The sequence below is a fragment of the Poeciliopsis prolifica genome, unplaced genomic scaffold (assembly GCF_027474105.1).
Source record: "Poeciliopsis prolifica strain line A6 unplaced genomic scaffold, Auburn_PproV2 SCAFFOLD002, whole genome shotgun sequence".
Classification (NCBI taxonomy): Eukaryota; Metazoa; Chordata; class Actinopteri; order Cyprinodontiformes; family Poeciliidae; genus Poeciliopsis; species Poeciliopsis prolifica.
The window spans coordinates 3521502-3539081 of NW_026562377.1; the positions used below are offsets into that span (position 1 = coordinate 3521502).

The 17580-nt window shown below is 36.9% G+C and overlaps 1 protein-coding gene and 1 non-coding gene across 2 annotated transcripts; both read right to left on the bottom strand.

The window, feature by feature from the left end:
- Nucleotides 1-9553: 9553 nt before the first annotated feature.
- Nucleotides 9554-11673, bottom strand: cunh1orf52 (chromosome unknown C1orf52 homolog). Its single transcript, XM_055044847.1, has 3 exons — nt 11160-11673; nt 10070-10280; nt 9554-9936 (listed from the first exon to the last, which is right to left on the bottom strand). Exons 1-3 carry the CDS (start codon nt 11442-11444, stop codon nt 9782-9784), a joined length of 651 nt encoding a protein of 216 aa, XP_054900822.1. The 5' UTR covers nt 11445-11673; the 3' UTR covers nt 9554-9781.
- Nucleotides 11674-12270: 597 nt separating this feature from the next.
- Nucleotides 12271-12343, bottom strand: trnak-cuu (transfer RNA lysine (anticodon CUU)). Its single transcript has one exon. It is a non-coding gene; the product is annotated as a tRNA-Lys (tRNA).
- Between the last annotated feature and the right edge of the window lie 5237 nt (nt 12344-17580).

Consider the following 17580-nt stretch of genomic DNA (forward strand, 5'->3'; position numbering starts at 1 on the left):
GCTTTTTTTTTTTTTTTTTTTCATTTTTCCCGGGCTTGGTACGCTCATTTCACATAACAAAACATCCAATTCTGTCACACAGAACTCATCTTCTAAGTAACTCAGAGGTTAGACAATCTCATGGGGTCCATATTTATATAAGAGTTGAAGGTGCCAACCTCAGACATCTGGAAACTGTACCCAAGAACAGAGCAGACTTGTGGAGGAACGCAATTCACTTAGATATTTATTTTTCTCATGATGTCATAGGTAAGAAGTGTGTTTGAGGTTTGGTTGTAAAATACATCCACATGTGGGCTAACACTGAAATCTAATATTTGGAATTGATTTCACGGAAGCTTAAAAAGCTGTGACATCATCACCCAAGCTCTCTCAATTTCACATTTCAATCTCTTTCTTCTAGAAATTTAGAAAACCCATATTATATATTATATGCATTATTGTCAACGAACAAAAACAATTACAATTTTATGTGAGACAATGAGAAAAAAATGGTCTTTTTATGCAGTGTAGCCTATGTAAAAATCTAGTTTCAACTATATCTCAGTTTAAAATTATAATATGGATCCAATAACCTAATTTTTACCTACTACCCTATTTTATGTGATTAGCCAGATTATCTTATTATGCAATGAGCTTTGTTATCACTGATAAAATTGGATTTGACTACAGTGGGAAACAATTGTCAGGAGATTTAGAAACAACTAAAAGGAATAAATATGAACATGTATTTAAACCTATTTTATGGTACGCTGTACTTCTGACTTGAAAGTTTACGTTTAAAAAGCTTGTGTGCAGCATGTGTGGGTTCTGCAAAGGTATTTGTGACCTTTGACCAGCAAAAGCAATGAATTGAGGAAAAAGATCTTGTCTGCAAACCTGATTCATTTAAACGGAGGGCAGCTGAGTTGCAAATGTTACTAATGTCTTTTCACTCATTTGCATTACATGGTTCTTTTACAGTAGCAATCTGTTTAAAAGATTTCAAGCCTCACAGTCATATAATTCTGTCAGCAGAAGAACAGATGGACGTTATTTCACTAAACCTCCGCTCGTGTCGCTCCCTGAAGCTTGAATTAAAATTGGAGTGGGAGCAGTTCAGTCAGGACTTCAAATTACCACCTTCACTTGTAGCTGCTAATGCATTTCAGCAAACCGCAGTGAGAACAATCTCCATCTCAGGGGGAAATATGTGCTTACACTCTGCTGAGAGATGAGAAAAATGTCTGTCTCAGCAGGAAACAATAAGGAAGATGGTGGTTAACTATCCATTCCACATACCGCTCTTGCTCTTTTTCCAAATGATAAGGATTATGTCTGTCACATGGAATTAGCCAAGTCGTTGTTTCATCGTCATTATTACGCACACAAAGAACATGTTTCATCCAGCAACCATGGCAGCACACAAGGACGGACTGCTCTAGTTATGGATCACTGGAGTTTTATCTGAAGTAAATCTTGAGTAATCCTCTCCTTTCTTGACCTTGCATCTCTAACCTAACCTATGTACAGTGAGTGTCTGTGCTTGTAGCACCACCAAGGGCTGTAAGACTGTCTAAGAAGGTGGAGAACAAAATGGAGCATGTTTCACTTGAACCTTAAACTGTTTGTTTGCTGTTGCCTCTTGTTGGAATGTGCAAGAAGATGAAGTGCTGGGAAGCTGTAGTGGGTGTATGCGTGCACATGTGCAACCTAATCCCTTCCCTGTAAGGTACACATATAGTATACTTAAACACCTACACACACTTGGACTGAATCTGATTTCATCATGAGCCTCTCCACATTTTTCAGAGGGAGAAAACACCCTGTGATTAAGGGGCATTTATAATCAAAGCAGTCTATTGACAGGCCCCTTCACTCCCACTGCTCCACTCCCAGTCAAACACGATAAGCATCTGTTATTGGCCTGCAGGAGCCATGTCGGCCCTGAATCCTTTCCCTGCCTCCCCGACTTTCTGACTAGACCTTGTCTGGGCAGTTATTCACAGGTCAAAACCTGCAGGCTGTCGTGTGCTGTGTTTTTTGTGTCTGAAAGAGGGGAAAGCAGGAGGGACGGTGGGGGTGTTGGCATATTCAGAGAAAAATATGCCGAACGCTACACGATGCAGGAGTAATTACATTCTGAAGATATGTTTAAATCCTTTGTAGAGATACAACGTCAGCACAATGACCAACATAACATGTGGAAGTAAAGGATGCAAAAACCAAACAGGACAAAGAAGCACTTATTGCTGATAGAAAGAATAGTTGTCTTTTCTAAATTTTGCTTGTTTAGGACACTCTGAGGCTCACTAAAAGTCCTCCTCAACAGCAGAAAAGTTTATATGCTTACTCTTCATGCCGTATGTTTTTTATTTTTCCCATTAGCCACAGGATGAAACCCACTTTTCCAAAATGGCTGCCATTTTCTTCCCGTTTTTTGGCATAAAATGTTACTCATTTTCACAATTTGGATAAACCTTTTGTCACGTCATGTGTTTTCGACTTTAGTCATCAAATTCATACAGCTTTAAAGTAATAATATGTGGCATTCTAAAGGGTGAGCAACAACTTTCTTCATAATTACCGTTAGCTTGAACACATTTTGTTTATGCATTCAGCAGTTTAGCATTAACGACGCTAATATAATTATTGGTCAATGGTGCCCACTACTAATAATCTAATCAGCTTATTTCAGTGTAAACATATATTCTACAATACAACCGTGGTGTCCATCTTGTTCACCAACAAAAATAAGTTTAAGATCTGGCAAATATCAATAAATATGATTTTTATGGGTATAATGTATGATTATATCCATACAATTTTTCTTCCATCATTCACTAAAATATTAGAAATTTTAGTGCAAAAAAACATTTTCCCTTTTTTACACTGGTGGTCATCTTGAATTTTTTATTGTCTAAGTTTGTTTTTTAATTAAAAACAGAAAGGGATATCAGATCAATGTGTGAAATTAGGGCCTTGCGAAAGACTTTGCTGAAATATTCAATTAATTTGCTGCACAATTGGAAGAAACTTTATAAGTTAAAAATCTAAGATTTTTCTTTAGGTGATGATACTAGGAGTTACACTTAGTCCAAGGATTATTTGAGAATACGGACCCGGGTAGTTTTTGGAGTTATTTATTTCTTCCTCAGTCATCAACATAAGAGAAGGCAGAACAAATAAGAGTATTTACTGAAATGGAGGAGAGATACAGAAGTTAATATAAATCAAGACTTCTTTTCTCACAGCACTCCTGACTCGAATCTCTGCTGTGAGAAATCTATGAAACAAGAGGAAATAAAGGTAAGTTTGTCTCTTTTATTTCCCTGCTTTTTCTTCCATCATTCACTTGTGCTCTTTGTGCGAGCAGCAGCAGAACATCTGCTCGGCTGGCCCCTTTCAGATGACGTGGTCAGGCAATATATGTGGTAGACAGCAGTGTGTGTGTGGGTGCACGTGTGTGTTTGTAAAAGAGAGAGCAAGAAAGAAGAAAATAAAAGGAATCTGTGTGTAATTGTGAACATTGTGCACATTTATGTGTCTGTAAGTGCATGTTGGGACTTGGGGCTTTGCAGCTGTTGGGGCTCTCCTCCTGATCGTTGTCCATTGTTCCCTAAGTCTTTCCCAGGTTGTTTATGGGCTCTGTTTTGTTTTGTTTTGTTTTATTTCTCAGAGCACACCGCAGCTAAATTTATGCCTGTGGACACAAGCTTTTCTCAGGGTATAAATTAGGCAGGAGGATCCTTGTCAGATTAGCCGTGCCAAAAGCTTGCTGATGTAAATTCTTGAGAGAGGCATTCTTCTCCTTCACTTCCATTTTGCTGCTAGCGCATAATCTAAAGGATCTCCAATTTGGCCTCCTTTCAGTTTATCCCCACAAATGTCTTGTTAAATTATTTTGTCTTTTTATTGTAACTTTTACAATGTTTTTAGAGACAAATACTTTATAAGTGGGACCTCTTTTATACTGCTGTTGCCAAAAACTGGTCAGTTAATTATTGTGAGGATAGAAAATCCATTTGTACAGTAAATAGGCACTTAAGAGTTCATTGCACTGGTTTTCATACTTGCAAAGAAACTTTTAAAATGTTGGTGCATTTCTGATGTATATACTAACCTTGAGTTTATATTAACCTTGGTTGAACTCTTCTATAAACCAAAATATTTGAAAATGCATGATCACGTGTCTGACAACTGACACACGTGCTTCAGTGTTAGACACAAGCTTCAGTAAATATTGCACATTTTGACACTGTGTAATATTGACATATATTTAGGTTGAATTTGAATTAATTAAAAAAACAATTCCAAGATGTACAAAACAATACTATGATGATATGAGGTCTGTTTAATTATTCTATGACACGTAAAAACTTTCAAACTTAAAGACAGCGTACTGCACTCACACTTCACAAAGCCTCCCATTTATTTTATTTGGGTACAATCCCATGACAAGGGTCTAGATAACAGAATTCACACAGATAGTTTCATCTCCATTCCTGACCAGTTAACTGTGTCTCAAAGGCTAATTCAAACACACACAACCACACGCACACAGAGCCTGGGCTGTCTGTGTCTGGTTCTTATCATTATCAAGAGACAGCCGCTGACATGTTTATCGTGGAAAGAGGTCAGACTTCTTGCCGCTCGCTACTGTTCTCCATTATCAGAGAATGAAATAGTACGAACACTTCCCTGAGTGACGTCTGTGTAATTACATAAATACCTTCTGTGTGAAAACTGCACACTCTTATTTTCCTTTAATGTTTTCTGCAGTGTTGGTATGTTGTGGTTGTAGGCATTGAAGGTTTTCCATTCCTCCAGGCAAATCCAGAGCTTTCTTTTACCTTAAGCACTTTCTCTAACAGATGGATATGATATAAACTGTTTATTCTTGTTGATTTTTGGAAATATGAAACCTCGTCTCTTGTTCTCCACACACACTCCTATTAATTACTGTTTGCAGCTTCTGTTTAATCATTACTTTGTCGCTACTTCAAGCTTAATGTACATCCCAGATGAACTTGGGTGGTATGGAAAAGTAAAACTTTTCATGTCAGCATCAAAGAAGAGGAAGGGTTTGGAAATATTCAGCTGCAATCAGCAGCCTGCACCGCAATGTTCCTGTGATTTGCAGTATTATGTTCCTGTCTGACCACAGATTGGAAATTTCCACTCAAACAAAAAATGCCTCTTTCTCTCCAATTTTGCATTATTTGCTGTTATTTCAACTTATGACTTTCTGTTTCTTACTCTTCACAGAAGCTACACATGGTTCGTTGTTGTGATTAGCAGCTTGGATGGGGGCATCAACTGAGCTTGGCCCGACTTCCAGTGTTTAACCCGTTTCATACTATTTGTCTGAGGTCTTGTTGTGCCTATCTGTATGTGCTCTCTTTCATCCCACGGATTTTATGACCGGGTCAGAGCTGATTTGTTTCGTGTTACTCTAAAAGACAAAGCCACCAAAGGAGCTGCTGCTACCGTATTACCATAAATTTTCTAATAAACTAAATGCTGGATAACTATGGTCAATTGGAATATAGTTATGATTGGATTGAATTAAAAATTTTTTCAGGAAGGTGTACTAGGTCTTTCATCTGCACAATCAAAACATGGTCAGCACAACACAGAAATTGTTTACCAGTCAACTCCATCTCCTTTTGCAGATCTAATTTGTATAGACCTGTGAAGTGAGTGAGAAAACACGGCGCTGTTGAACAGTCAGAGATCGATTTGATTGCTGCAACTCTGTGAAATGTCACAGAAGGAAATTCTGTTCCTTTGCTTATTTTTTTATTTTACATATTTACCAAGAGTGTCAATGAGTGTGGAAGGTGTTGTACTTATCCCCCCAAAAAAAATACATACAGAGGGGAAATATTTGTTTCCTGGTCCACAGAGAATTAGTTTTTTTCCCAAGCACCTGTTTCACCACTGTCAAGCAGATTACCGGTGTGAAAAACAACTGTTTACCTCGAAACAACAGCATTGAATGAGTGAAGCTGTTTCTGATGTGTGCAGACATGGGTAAACTTAGCTGAGAGAAAACACACCATAAGGAACCTGATAGCTAGTTTTCACTAAAAATAAATCTGAGTGTCATTACTTTCACACTGTAGTTCAAGTAACAGCATCATGAAAACCAGAACAAGTTCAGAGATAAAGTTATGAAGACGTGAAGAAATATCCCAAGTGTTGAAAATCTCAGATCAATATCCAAAAAAAAATAAAAAAATTCATAAAAAAATGGCACAACTACAGACTTAGGCATTGTCATCCTCAGTTTTCTTTGGAACTTGAAAACATGACAAAGAACCAAATGTGGTAACAATTGAAGGTTATAGCAGCATTTCCATCTTTTTCAATGAAATGTCCATGACAGAATGGCACTAAAAGCACAAGTATTATTTTTATTATTGGGTTGGAAAATATGCTTCTTTTACATCATCTCCACAAAAATCAACATTCCATAGAAAAAAAGTTTAAATTTTATCTTTCTTTTTTCAAAGCTGTTGAAATTTGTGTTTTCTTTCTTTTAAAACCTTAAAGCAGAAAACAAATGTTGGATGACTAGCTAAGGTTGGTATTACTTTATAATAATCAGTCACATGCATAAAATGTTTTGAAATGTAAGAAAACGGAAAACTTGCAACTAAATCCTAACATTGAACCCTTACACAGAAACAGGTATGTTTATAAATGAAATAAAATAGAAAAGCAGCTATAGAATCGGCTCTCTTAGACAAGGAAAAGCTCCAACATTTTGTGAACTGTGTGACAATGCCACAAGTCAGACAGTAGCAGCTGCTGGCAGTCAGCTTGGTGAAGATCCATGAATACTCAGAGGAGATCATGAGGTCTTGACCTTCCAGTAAATGTGTCAGAGTAACAAAACATGTCTGTGACTCACATATTTTACAGCCCCTTGGGGAGCAAAGAAACAGCTCCCAGTTTATGTATATTCATTTCAATTTAGCAAACAACCTGCAGTCGCTTTTAGTCAAGTGGTTTCACGTTTTTAAAAAATCAACTCACTTTCAGTTCTTTTTTTAAGCGGAACAGAAGTCCAAGACGTTCTCTTCCTAACGTGGAAGAAAAGGTCAGTCATGTGTAACATCCAGGGGGATGGAAATGCTTTCCTCTTGTGACTTGATCTCTACTAAACAAAGAGGCTACAGTCAAAGAATGCACTGGGTATTATATCAAAGACAGTAACAATTCACCACCAGGAGAAAACACAGCTCTCAGGGCACGTCCCTTTTCAAAGCATCCATCTGGGAAATTTCCAGCTCCGAGACTGACACGGAGATGATTAATTCCCACTGTGGCCTCGCCGCCGGTCGCCGCTCCACGGAGGGAGAGTTATTTGTTCGTAAATATGGCTGATAAAAATCACAGCGCCGCCGCAGTGGAGCAGGCCCAGGTAGACGAGGCCAGGCACATACCCGGAGGCTGGAATTTTATCAGAAGCATATTTACCACCACTTCATGTCAACCTGTGATGACAGATATGGCAGGAATTCCTCTGATCACTAAACTGTTGCAAAAGAGAAACTTTTTCAACACTTGGAAAACCATTATTTTTACTCCGGTGGCTATAGAAATCTTAAGAAAGAACCTGGAAAATTATGCGTGATGCCTAAATATATATTCTAAACAGACATTTTCTAAATTACTTTAAACACAAGTGACAAATATCAGATATCTACAGACAACTGTGTTCCTCCGTGTCTGATATCATTGGACTGAACATCTAGTTATCTAAGATCACCTAAATTATTTCTATTTGCCAAATGCCAAGATAATAAGAAATTTTACATATTAAAAAAAAAAAAAACTGAATCTCTTGCATCAAATATTTTATATTATTCTACAAGTTAAGGAGTTTGCTGGAATTTCGCCTCATTTTTGTTGATGGAATCAGTGCAAATAGTCATTTTGGTTATGGCCGCTACAAAACGTTAACTTTATTTTTCTTAACAATGAAGTCATTCATTATCAGTATTTATCCTGTAGTGTGACTGTTGATCTGTTTTTATATCATTCTCATAATGGTTGGTGTAATTCTTTTATTTGTCCTCATGTTATGTAGTGATACATGTTTCATTTTAATGCTATTGTTGTACTTGAACTATCTAAAGTGTCAGGCTTTTTGGTTCAGGTTCTTCTCTGCATCCTCAGAACCAGAAGCTAACTCGGAGAAGCAGCATTCAGTTTTTAAACTCCTCCAATTTGGAATAAGCTTCCAGAAAATTGCAAAAAAACAAACAAACAAACAAACAAACAAAAAAAACATTTATTTGAATTGAGGCAAAAAAACTTTTGGTTAAGTGTTAATATTGATCAATAAGAACTGGAACATAATAAACTGTTTTCTGTTGTTCAACTAGAGATAATTTTCCTTTACTTTGAAATGTCCTTAGTGTGCACTATTTTTATTCTTATTCTGTTTTTATACATTTTTATATTCTTTGTGTGAGTCCACTTGCTTCGATTGTATGTTACATTGCTGTTGCACATACATTTCTCCATTGTGGCACAGTAATGGAGAAAAAACATCAACATTCTTTTGATGTTTTTGTTTGCTTACCACCTGCAGAAAAAAAATCCATCCTAAAGTCACTTTATTATCAGGGTTTCTTTGTTACATGGTGGTAAATGCACAGATATTGTGCCCGGCTCTTGGAAGAAGAACTTTAAATTCTTCTGCTGTCAAACTTCATACTTCCTCTGGATTACTTCAGATTTCCAAGACATGCAGAACATTCACTTCTCCAATGTTTAGTTTCTATTATAACAAATTTTTTCCTGATAGAGAAATGTTTATAACTGATACTTTTTGGCATTTCAAATTTAAGTGAATATATTAGAGCATGTAAATTTACTAATTATGTAGGAGTTTCAAATAATCTCCAGTGTTCATGAGAATTCTTGTCCTATTTTTTTATGTCGGAATGTGTTTTTCTGATAAGAGAAACAGCTTATGTGTGAAGTCGCTTCATCAATGGGCCGCCGGCCAAATGTTATCATAATGCATCCAGATTTCACTCAAAATTCTTCTGCCATAACTGTACAGGTGTTCACTAGTTTACAAACTCAACACAAGTATGGTAAATTTTAAAGCAGCTCAAGTGCGCCACCAGGTGCTCAAATGCAGAAAGAACAGGTTTAAAACTGATATTATTAAAATTTATTCCCATTTAAACATGTATTTGAAGAGTCACAATACAGTATTGAAGACACACTCATAATATAAATGATGAAGTACAAATAAAGCCAAATAATCAAACACCACAGTTATGTTACATAAAATACTGAAGGCAGTCTGCCAGCAGCTTAAATATGTCTTTAAATTCAAATAGTTGAGCTTTTTTGGTTTTATTCATGCTGCTTAGAGTAACAAGTTATTTATCTGCATTACTCTTCCAAATTGCATGTGTAAAAGTAAGTCATCAATCTCTTTTCTTTGTAATATTTATAAAGCTATATCCAGAGAATTTGATATTCTGTAGTTATTTTGGGAATCAGGAGCAAACTGTAAATTATTACATTTTAAAACAAAAAGTCTCAAATCAGGCTTTATTCTCGATATTTCAACTTCTCATACATACTCCTCAGTGACAGAACATCTAATTAAAACATCTGAAAACAAAACCAAAACAGCTTTTAAAAAAAGAGACATCAGACATTACACCAGATAAACACTAACAAGCCACTATTTTTGCAGGGCTCTACTTTTTGTGTCAAAAATGATGAGATCTGTGAATGTTCAGATCATAAACCGCTTTGTGCTTCATTCCGCCTTTTGCCTGAGAATTCTTTTCTCCTCTTCTACAAAGTTCTTGTCAGAAGTGGCTTGTCCCAAATCCCTCTTCCTCTTCTCCTTCTGCTGAAACGTCTCTACTCGCCGTTTCTTGGCAGACATCGAGGCCTGTTGCGATTCCTCGTCTTTTAGGCAGATTGGCAGGGAAAATGGAAAAAGAACAATTTGAATTCTCGTCAACGCTAAATTTAGAATGTCGCAAATGAGGTTTTATTTCAGAGTGTTCCAGAAAATCATGAAAAGTAGAAATCACCTCACCTGAGTCAGAGGGCTGTTCCTCTGCAGGTAAGAACCGGGCTTTGCCAGAATAAGCTTTGGGCGCATCGTCACCGTTGTCCTCATACACACTGGACCATTTTATGGCCATGTCCATTCCTGGTGGAGGCCCTTTCTTCCTCTCTGGCTCTGGAGCATAGGTCTCTGGAGGTGGCACAGCATTTGTCTTCCATGGCTTAAATTCTCTTGCAGGCTTGAGGAAAAAAAAAAGCACACAAGGAGGAAAAGGTTAAAAAATGTAACCTGACACTACAACTGATGCCCTATCATTGCTCTTACTTTACAAGATGAGATTTATTGCAATAAAGCTACAGCATGAGAAAAAAGCCTTAGAAAAAGCTTTAAGGCAAATTGGTAAGTCGGTCGTGTCTCTTCTGAAAAACAAAAAATTCTCAGGAAGTAGAAAGTAACAAGAAGATAGCAGTGACCATGAAAAGTTTCATTTCATTTGATAACTATCTTGGAACAGACTAGATGAAGATTTCACTGACCTTGGGAAACAGAGGACATTAAGATTATGTACACTCTGCTTACAAAGTCACAATGAAGTTTCCAGTACAAGAGTGAAGATATGTGGTGACATAAATGCTTATCAGACATTTACTTCAGACTTTACAGTTTACCCTGACCTTAAAACGCTGAGTTCTTAAATGAAATAAAATGTACTGTTGCAATCTTACTCTTTATGCAGCCCTAAATAATATTTAATGGTTGACGCAGAATAGTTTGCATTCACACCCTTTTAAGAATTTTGTTACATTGCAACCGCAAATGTCAGTGAACTTTAGTTCATTTGAATAACTCAGTCAGGTTCAGTGCAGTAGAAAAAGTTTAATTTTTGTAAGTCTTGATGCAGATTCTCATTTGAATCTGTCTGGAATTTAGTTTCTAACAAACAAATATGCTCTCATCTTTTCTCTTGTCTCAAATAATTACAAAAAATAGAACATAGAAATAAACACAATACAATTTTATATAGCATTTTCATTTCCTGATTCCATTACATTGGCTCAACACTTCTAATGTCTCCTCCCCTACTTAAACAGTAATAATTACAGCTGTCTATTTTTACCTCTTCGGGGGGTTTGACAGTCAGGCTGTCCCAGTCTATCTCCTTGTTCAGAGGGTTGTAAAGGAAAGTGGGCTTGGACACGGAGCTGAACAGCTCGTCGGGCCTTGGTAAAGCAGCTCCGCCGGCAGTCCGCTTGGCGGTGGACTGCGTCCCGCTCCCCTCAGCTTCTGTCCCCGCTTTCTTCTTTCGACTATCTCCCTCCTCGTCCGAGTCGCTGGTGCTGTCACTCAAATCGTCGTAACTCGAGAAGAACCCCAAAGAGCCCGATTTATTGTCATCTGTCATTTTGTACGTGTTACTAGTTTTACACGAGGACCCGTCTTTTAAAGTTTCACAGCCAGTGGGACAACGAAAAACTGGCTTAAGGGGGCTTAGCTTCAGACGGTGCTCTGCAGTCTACTCCATTTTGAAAGAGCCTCCAAAACAGTCGTAAAGTATTTCGTCACTGTAGTGCAGCAGTCGCAAAGCGGAAAGGAACTGACGTTAACCTTAAAATGAGGTGTCAAAAGTATAGATAGTTGTAGAAAAATATATTCTAGTGAAAGTAAAAGTACAGGGTGAACTATTTTACAAGTTTTTTCTAATTTATTCCAAAACTCTAAAAAGGAGACATAAGATGGCTAGTTATGGAAGTAAATATTTATTAAATATTCCATAGCTTATTCTCAGAAAATATTCCTTTTGAAAACTTAAAATATCTTCAGTCCTTCATTATAAAATGTAAATATAAATTGCAATTCAAAAAATGTTATCCTAAGACTATTTTAAGACTATGGATAAAACATATACTGCTATTAATATTCTTTATTAGAGTTTTTTTGTTTTGTTTGTTTGTTTGTTAGTTACTTACTCCAAAAAAGCTGGAAGCTGTCAAATCATTCAACCCTGCTGACCGGCGCCATGCTTGTTTTGTTGAGTTTGAGGTCGGTGGACATGCGCGCTCGCCGCTGACGATGTGAAACATGTTAACGGTTAGCGGCGGCGTCTCCGGAGAAAATGGCCGCTTTTAAAGTAGCACATTTATCTTGAAATGTACTACACAAAACGTATCTAAGTAAATTTTGCGTATATCTGAATTATCTTTTTCTTTTCACAAAGCGTAAAAAACAGCCGCCCAACGTGGGGCTCGAACCCACGACCCTGAGATTAAGAGTCTCATGCTCTACCGACTGAGCTAGCCGGGCTAATGGATGAGCAGATACAATGTTGGGTCCTTGTCGCACACAAGCCCGACAGGGCTATCTTTTTCTGCGACAGCGTATGATAATCAGCATTTTCCTAATACTCCTAATAATAATTATTCACGTGTAGTGGTAAAGCTGTTGTCATAAAGTCTGCAACTTGCGCCTGCGCGATTTGGAGTGCATAAAAACAGTCCTCACTCTGAACTTGATGATTTCATCCCGCTTAGACTTAATGTACAATCTTTTTTACAAGGGAGAATATTTTTCAAAATACAGAAATAATTTCGCTTGAGCACTGCCCAGGACTCATAAATAATCAGTAACTGATCTCACCGTTTTCTCCACGCGTGATTGCATTCCACACCTGCATTTTAACACAGAATAAGACGATGAGACAACTTTACGACTAGAGGGCAGCATAGTTACACAAATTCATGGAAAAACTTGTTCGAAGAAAGCAGATTGTTCAGTTTACGATGGCTTCATTTTAAAGTAGCATTTCCCCATTTGGTGAATTTGTGTTTTTAGGGTTCAAGAAACTTTTCAATGTTGTATGTTGTTTTAAATTTTCACCACAATACAAAATCTTCTGCATATTCTAAAATATTTGGAACTTTCTCTTCTTTCTGCCCCTTTTTTGTTAAACATTAGGTATTACACTGTTTAGGATTTTGGTGCGCCATTTGGACTAAAAGTTGCATTTATCATCCCTTTATTGGCATTTGAACGTCTTAAGAATCCAGGTGCTTTGGACATAGACAGTATTTATTCATTGACTACAGCAATTGGCTCTTCCTTCGGCACATTTTTCCTCTACTGTCTGGATGTGAGAAATTCCACATGGAGCTGAAGAGCCACACTCTCTACCGCTCCAACTATTCATAATATCAACATAAGCACACAGTAATTTATTCAGATTTAGACTTAAAATGGATTTATTACAATCAAGAACTTTGATTCTAACAGGAAATGAGAAAATAATATTTTTAAAAAATCAATAAAACAACCCAAAAGAAATATTCATTTTGAAAAATAAAATCTGTTTATATATGTCTCAAGAAAAATGGAAAAATAAATATTTACTGGTATTAAAATCAAACCGTTGGTATAATTGGTGACCAACATTTTTTTGAATGTTTCCATTGGTATTTTGAAGATTTATATCTGAAATATTTCTAATGATGAACTTTAAGACTTTGAGGTATCAAATATTCAGGTGCAATTACATTTATTTTATTTAGGTGCAACCTGACAAATAAATTGATACATATCTTTTAGCAAGTTAAAAATTACCATGAGCTTAGTATATGTTTTTTAAACTGTGTAGTTTTCTGGGACAAACCCAGCTGTTAAAAGTCTAAGTATTTCCTTCTCGCATGCAATTCTACCTATTTCTCATCTCCCTTTAGTCCTCTGTCTTCTGTTTTCTCCCATTGAAGTGGATTTCTCAGAATTAATTTCAATTGGGCCGATCAGCAAACAGGAGAAGTTGTGAACGATGAAATTCATTTTCTGCACTTTGTTTAGAATTGCATTCTGCCTGTAGTTTGGTAATAGCAGTGGAGGAATTGACCAAAGCCACACTTTGAAATATTCAATTAGCTTTAACAACCAGGTCACCCAGTGTGGCACTTCTGTTTTCATGGTGGGAGTTAGTTGTTTCTGTTAAGCCTTATAGCATCAAACTGGTGCGTCAAAGCTAAGCGTTGGGTAAAATTTAAAACTTCACCTGAGGCTCCGCCACAATTAACAATTGTTTCTCAATAACTAAGGGTTATTGCTTTGTACAGATTGTCTGTACAAAGCAAAGCATAGAACCAGAGGATGGTTTTTAGCAGGCTGAGCTTTTAATCACAGTCCACAAATTTTCAATAAGGTTCAGGTTTGGGGAAGCTGTTTCTGGAGAAAATTGTTTCAGTGTGTTTGGTACCATTGTCCTGTAGTCGGAAAAAACAATTGTCTCCAAGTTTCAACCATCTGGTCCAGATGAAAGAAAATTGGACAAGATGTTTAGCAATAACCCAGGAACAGCCAAAGGTCTACTGGGCAACTTCCTCAACACTACTGTCTGTGTCGTTTAGCTTCTTTTTCAGTGGACTCTGGGTTTTTCTGTGGAACATACCTCCAAATTTTTGTGGAGAACCCACCTGACAACAAATCAGCCAGCGTATTAACACCTCTTATTTCCACTGATGCTGTTTGACTCAAGAGCAGAGAAAGCGAAGACTGCAGTTTTTCCAGTAGTGTGAAGATAGTTTCCACTTTGTGTATCAATGCAAGTTCTGATATATTTGCTGTGTGAACTTTTAAAACAGGTGGTTACAAGTGTTTATAGCGGGGTCTTAAGGTGGCTAAGTCCTGAGTATACCAATGTACTGTTTCCACTAAAAGCTGCTTGGCATTGTCAGAGGGAACTTGGCAAGAACTTCATGGGTACAAACAGAACTCTGCTCCTCAAATCAGGAATGTATTTTTCTTGCAAATGTGACACTTTTTAACATGTTTTAATGGTTTTAATGGTAGAAAACCATTGGTATAAGAAATTAGGAAACATCCAACTAAAAATAATTATACATTTTAACCATTTTTTTAACTTGTTATTTAAGAACTTGTATGTCCAGATGGATAAAATAAAAACGTTGTGAAGGAATTAATAGTAATACATTGAAAACAACAAAACAACTTTTATGTTATGAATGAATAACATCCACACAGAACTGTGTCAGCTGTGCTTTTCTCTAAATTATAGATAGATATTCTCTATTTCTCTGTTGCTAATTTGGGTTAAGCGTTTTCTATGAGAGAAATTACCAGAGACTTTCATCGTTTTAGATGTTTTACTGCTTCACCTGCAAATATTTAAAATTTCTGAGCATATTCTACATGTTAATCATTGTGATCCTGTTTATGGGTTACATAATTAAGCCCATAATTGCCATCTTGGAGTTGCCTAACAACACCTGGAGGATAAAAAAAAGTGGCTTGGTGATGCACTCATAAAACCCAGATGTTCCCTGTAATCTACATATGTTTATTTGTAACCATCTGTAACTTTAGGATCAGCAATTGAAGAAGTACATTTAAATATTTTCATTCCTATGCACAATTTAATTTAAACTTACTCAAAGATTAAAGAGCTAATAAAAGTACTGGCAGCATCTGGTTGATGCAGCTGATCTTTCACGTGAGACAGAATTGATGTGGGGAGATGACATAGGTGCAAGAATCATGACCAACAGGAGGTTAATGGAGAGAACAGACGCATCCCATCATGGTCTGTATTTAGTTCACTGAGGAAGAGCGCAAAAAAGACTCATCTGTTTGGACGTAGAGCTCAGACATTCCTGTTAAAACATGTAATGTCACATCTATAAATGCTGCTTTTCTTCTTGCTTTTGCAGACTTTGCATAAACTACCTTTCTTTAGCTTCAACATGTTTCTGATCCTCCTTTCTTCCCCTCCTTTATTCAGTTTCCTTTGATTGCATTTCATTCCTCAGCCTCTTGTTTTTCTAGCCCGCAGACACACCAGACGACACATAGACTCCAGCATTGAGTTTTTGCTGGTCATCTAATACTGCTCCGTGCAATTTCAAACCGGAGAGGTGGCATTCCTTGGCTCATTACATTAACTACAGGCTCTGTAAGCACCGTGGCCTGTTGGGGCTCGTGGCTGGAGAACAGGATCTGAACGATGTGGATAAAGGAAGAAAAATTCAAAAAGTTAAGGAAAAAAAGAAGGCATGAGGAAAAGTGATGGTGGATTGTGAGAAGGTGTGAGACATCTGGGTCAAGCGGCGAGTCAGCGGGTGACTGGGGTGGTAGTAGGGGGTGTTCATCCTCCTCACGTGTTCAGTGGTGTCCTGCAGCGTACACAGCTCTGGACTAAACACACACACAACTCAACCTTTTGCCCTTTCTGATGCTTTGATTTTCTCTTTAGCCTTTTTTTTCTCTCAAACCCTGCAGCTCATGGAATATATTTCTGTCCAAATGTGCAATTTTAAGTGGATGACTGAGATATTGCGAGAATTGCGAGTGACAACTTCTTTCACCCTGAAAGCTTGAGATCTTTGGGTGAATGTCAGAGTGATAAATGTGATAGTATGAGGTAACCACACAGACAGCGTTTGATTGTCTCCAAGTTCAGCTACTTGAAAACATGCAGTGGAAAACTCACCACAGACAGACAATTCCAACTAAACCTCAAACTTACAAATATTTACCCTATCAGCTGCATTCACAGCTTGTAAACATAAATAAATATAATATATTATATTTACAAGGTATAATTTAGCTTGTATATATATATTCACAAGTAATTCTTCATTGCTGTAACTTTGTCAATAATGCTTTCTTGTGGATTTGCTGTATGAGCTGTCAAATTCGTGGTTGCTTTTGCAGGCTATATCTTGGCTTTCAACTTTCCTTTTTGAATTGGGTATCTAATTATTTTTAAGCTTTTCCTTCAGTTGTGTTCAGGCTTGTAGCACAATAGTTGTAGTAGTTTAAATGTTCAAACTTGAGAAATATATCAAAATATGTCAAGCAAAAGATAAAAAGCATGTATTATTTTTGCTGTCTTTATCATTTTTTGTTAGCTTTGATTTTTTAAAGGTAATGTATAATTTCCTGTTTCTAACTTATGTAATATGTTTTTATGTGTCAGTGATAACAGATGGAAATGAGCTTTGAGACCTGGAATCTGACATGCAACATATTTTCTTTGGAGATTAATGTTCGTATACAAGGTCACTGTTAAATGAACTAATTGAAGAAACAATGTCATGATATTGGAATTGCACAACCTAAAATTCCTAATGCGCCTTGTACTGAAGAATAACACGTAGGCTACCCTAAAGAAAAGCAGATGCCAAAGTCTCCACAGAGATTTATATGCAGAGCAGCAGGTTGGTGACCTTGCAAACCAAAAGAAGAGGAGCTAATTTTTTTCACAGATTATCTGTCTCAGACAATGTTGCCACAACAGAGACAGTTCTAACAAATATGTAAAAACATATATTTTTTATTAAAGTTACATGTCAGGATTAACGTTCTCTGTGAATCTATGCAGGAATGAATGAATGCTTGTGACAAGAACTGAAACTCAAAAAAAAAAAAAAACTCCAAAAAACTTTGAGTATTCAAGCAAAGATTGGAGTTGTCCTCCATTCTGATACTCTGATGTGCATGACCATGAGCAAGCAGCTCACTGTCATCCAACAATTTTCTCACGA

Coding starts and splice junctions, on each gene's coding strand:
- cunh1orf52 (XM_055044847.1), bottom strand. CDS start 11,444: ATGACAGATGACAATAAATCGGGCTCTTTGGGGTTCTTCTCGAGTTAC. Junction 10,281..11,159: donor CTGTCAAACCCCCCGAAGAG/GTAAAAATAGAC, acceptor TTTTTCCTCAAG/CCTGCAAGAGAATTTAAGCC. Junction 9,937..10,069: donor GGAACAGCCCTCTGACTCAG/GTGAGGTGATTT, acceptor TCTGCCTAAAAG/ACGAGGAATCGCAACAGGCC.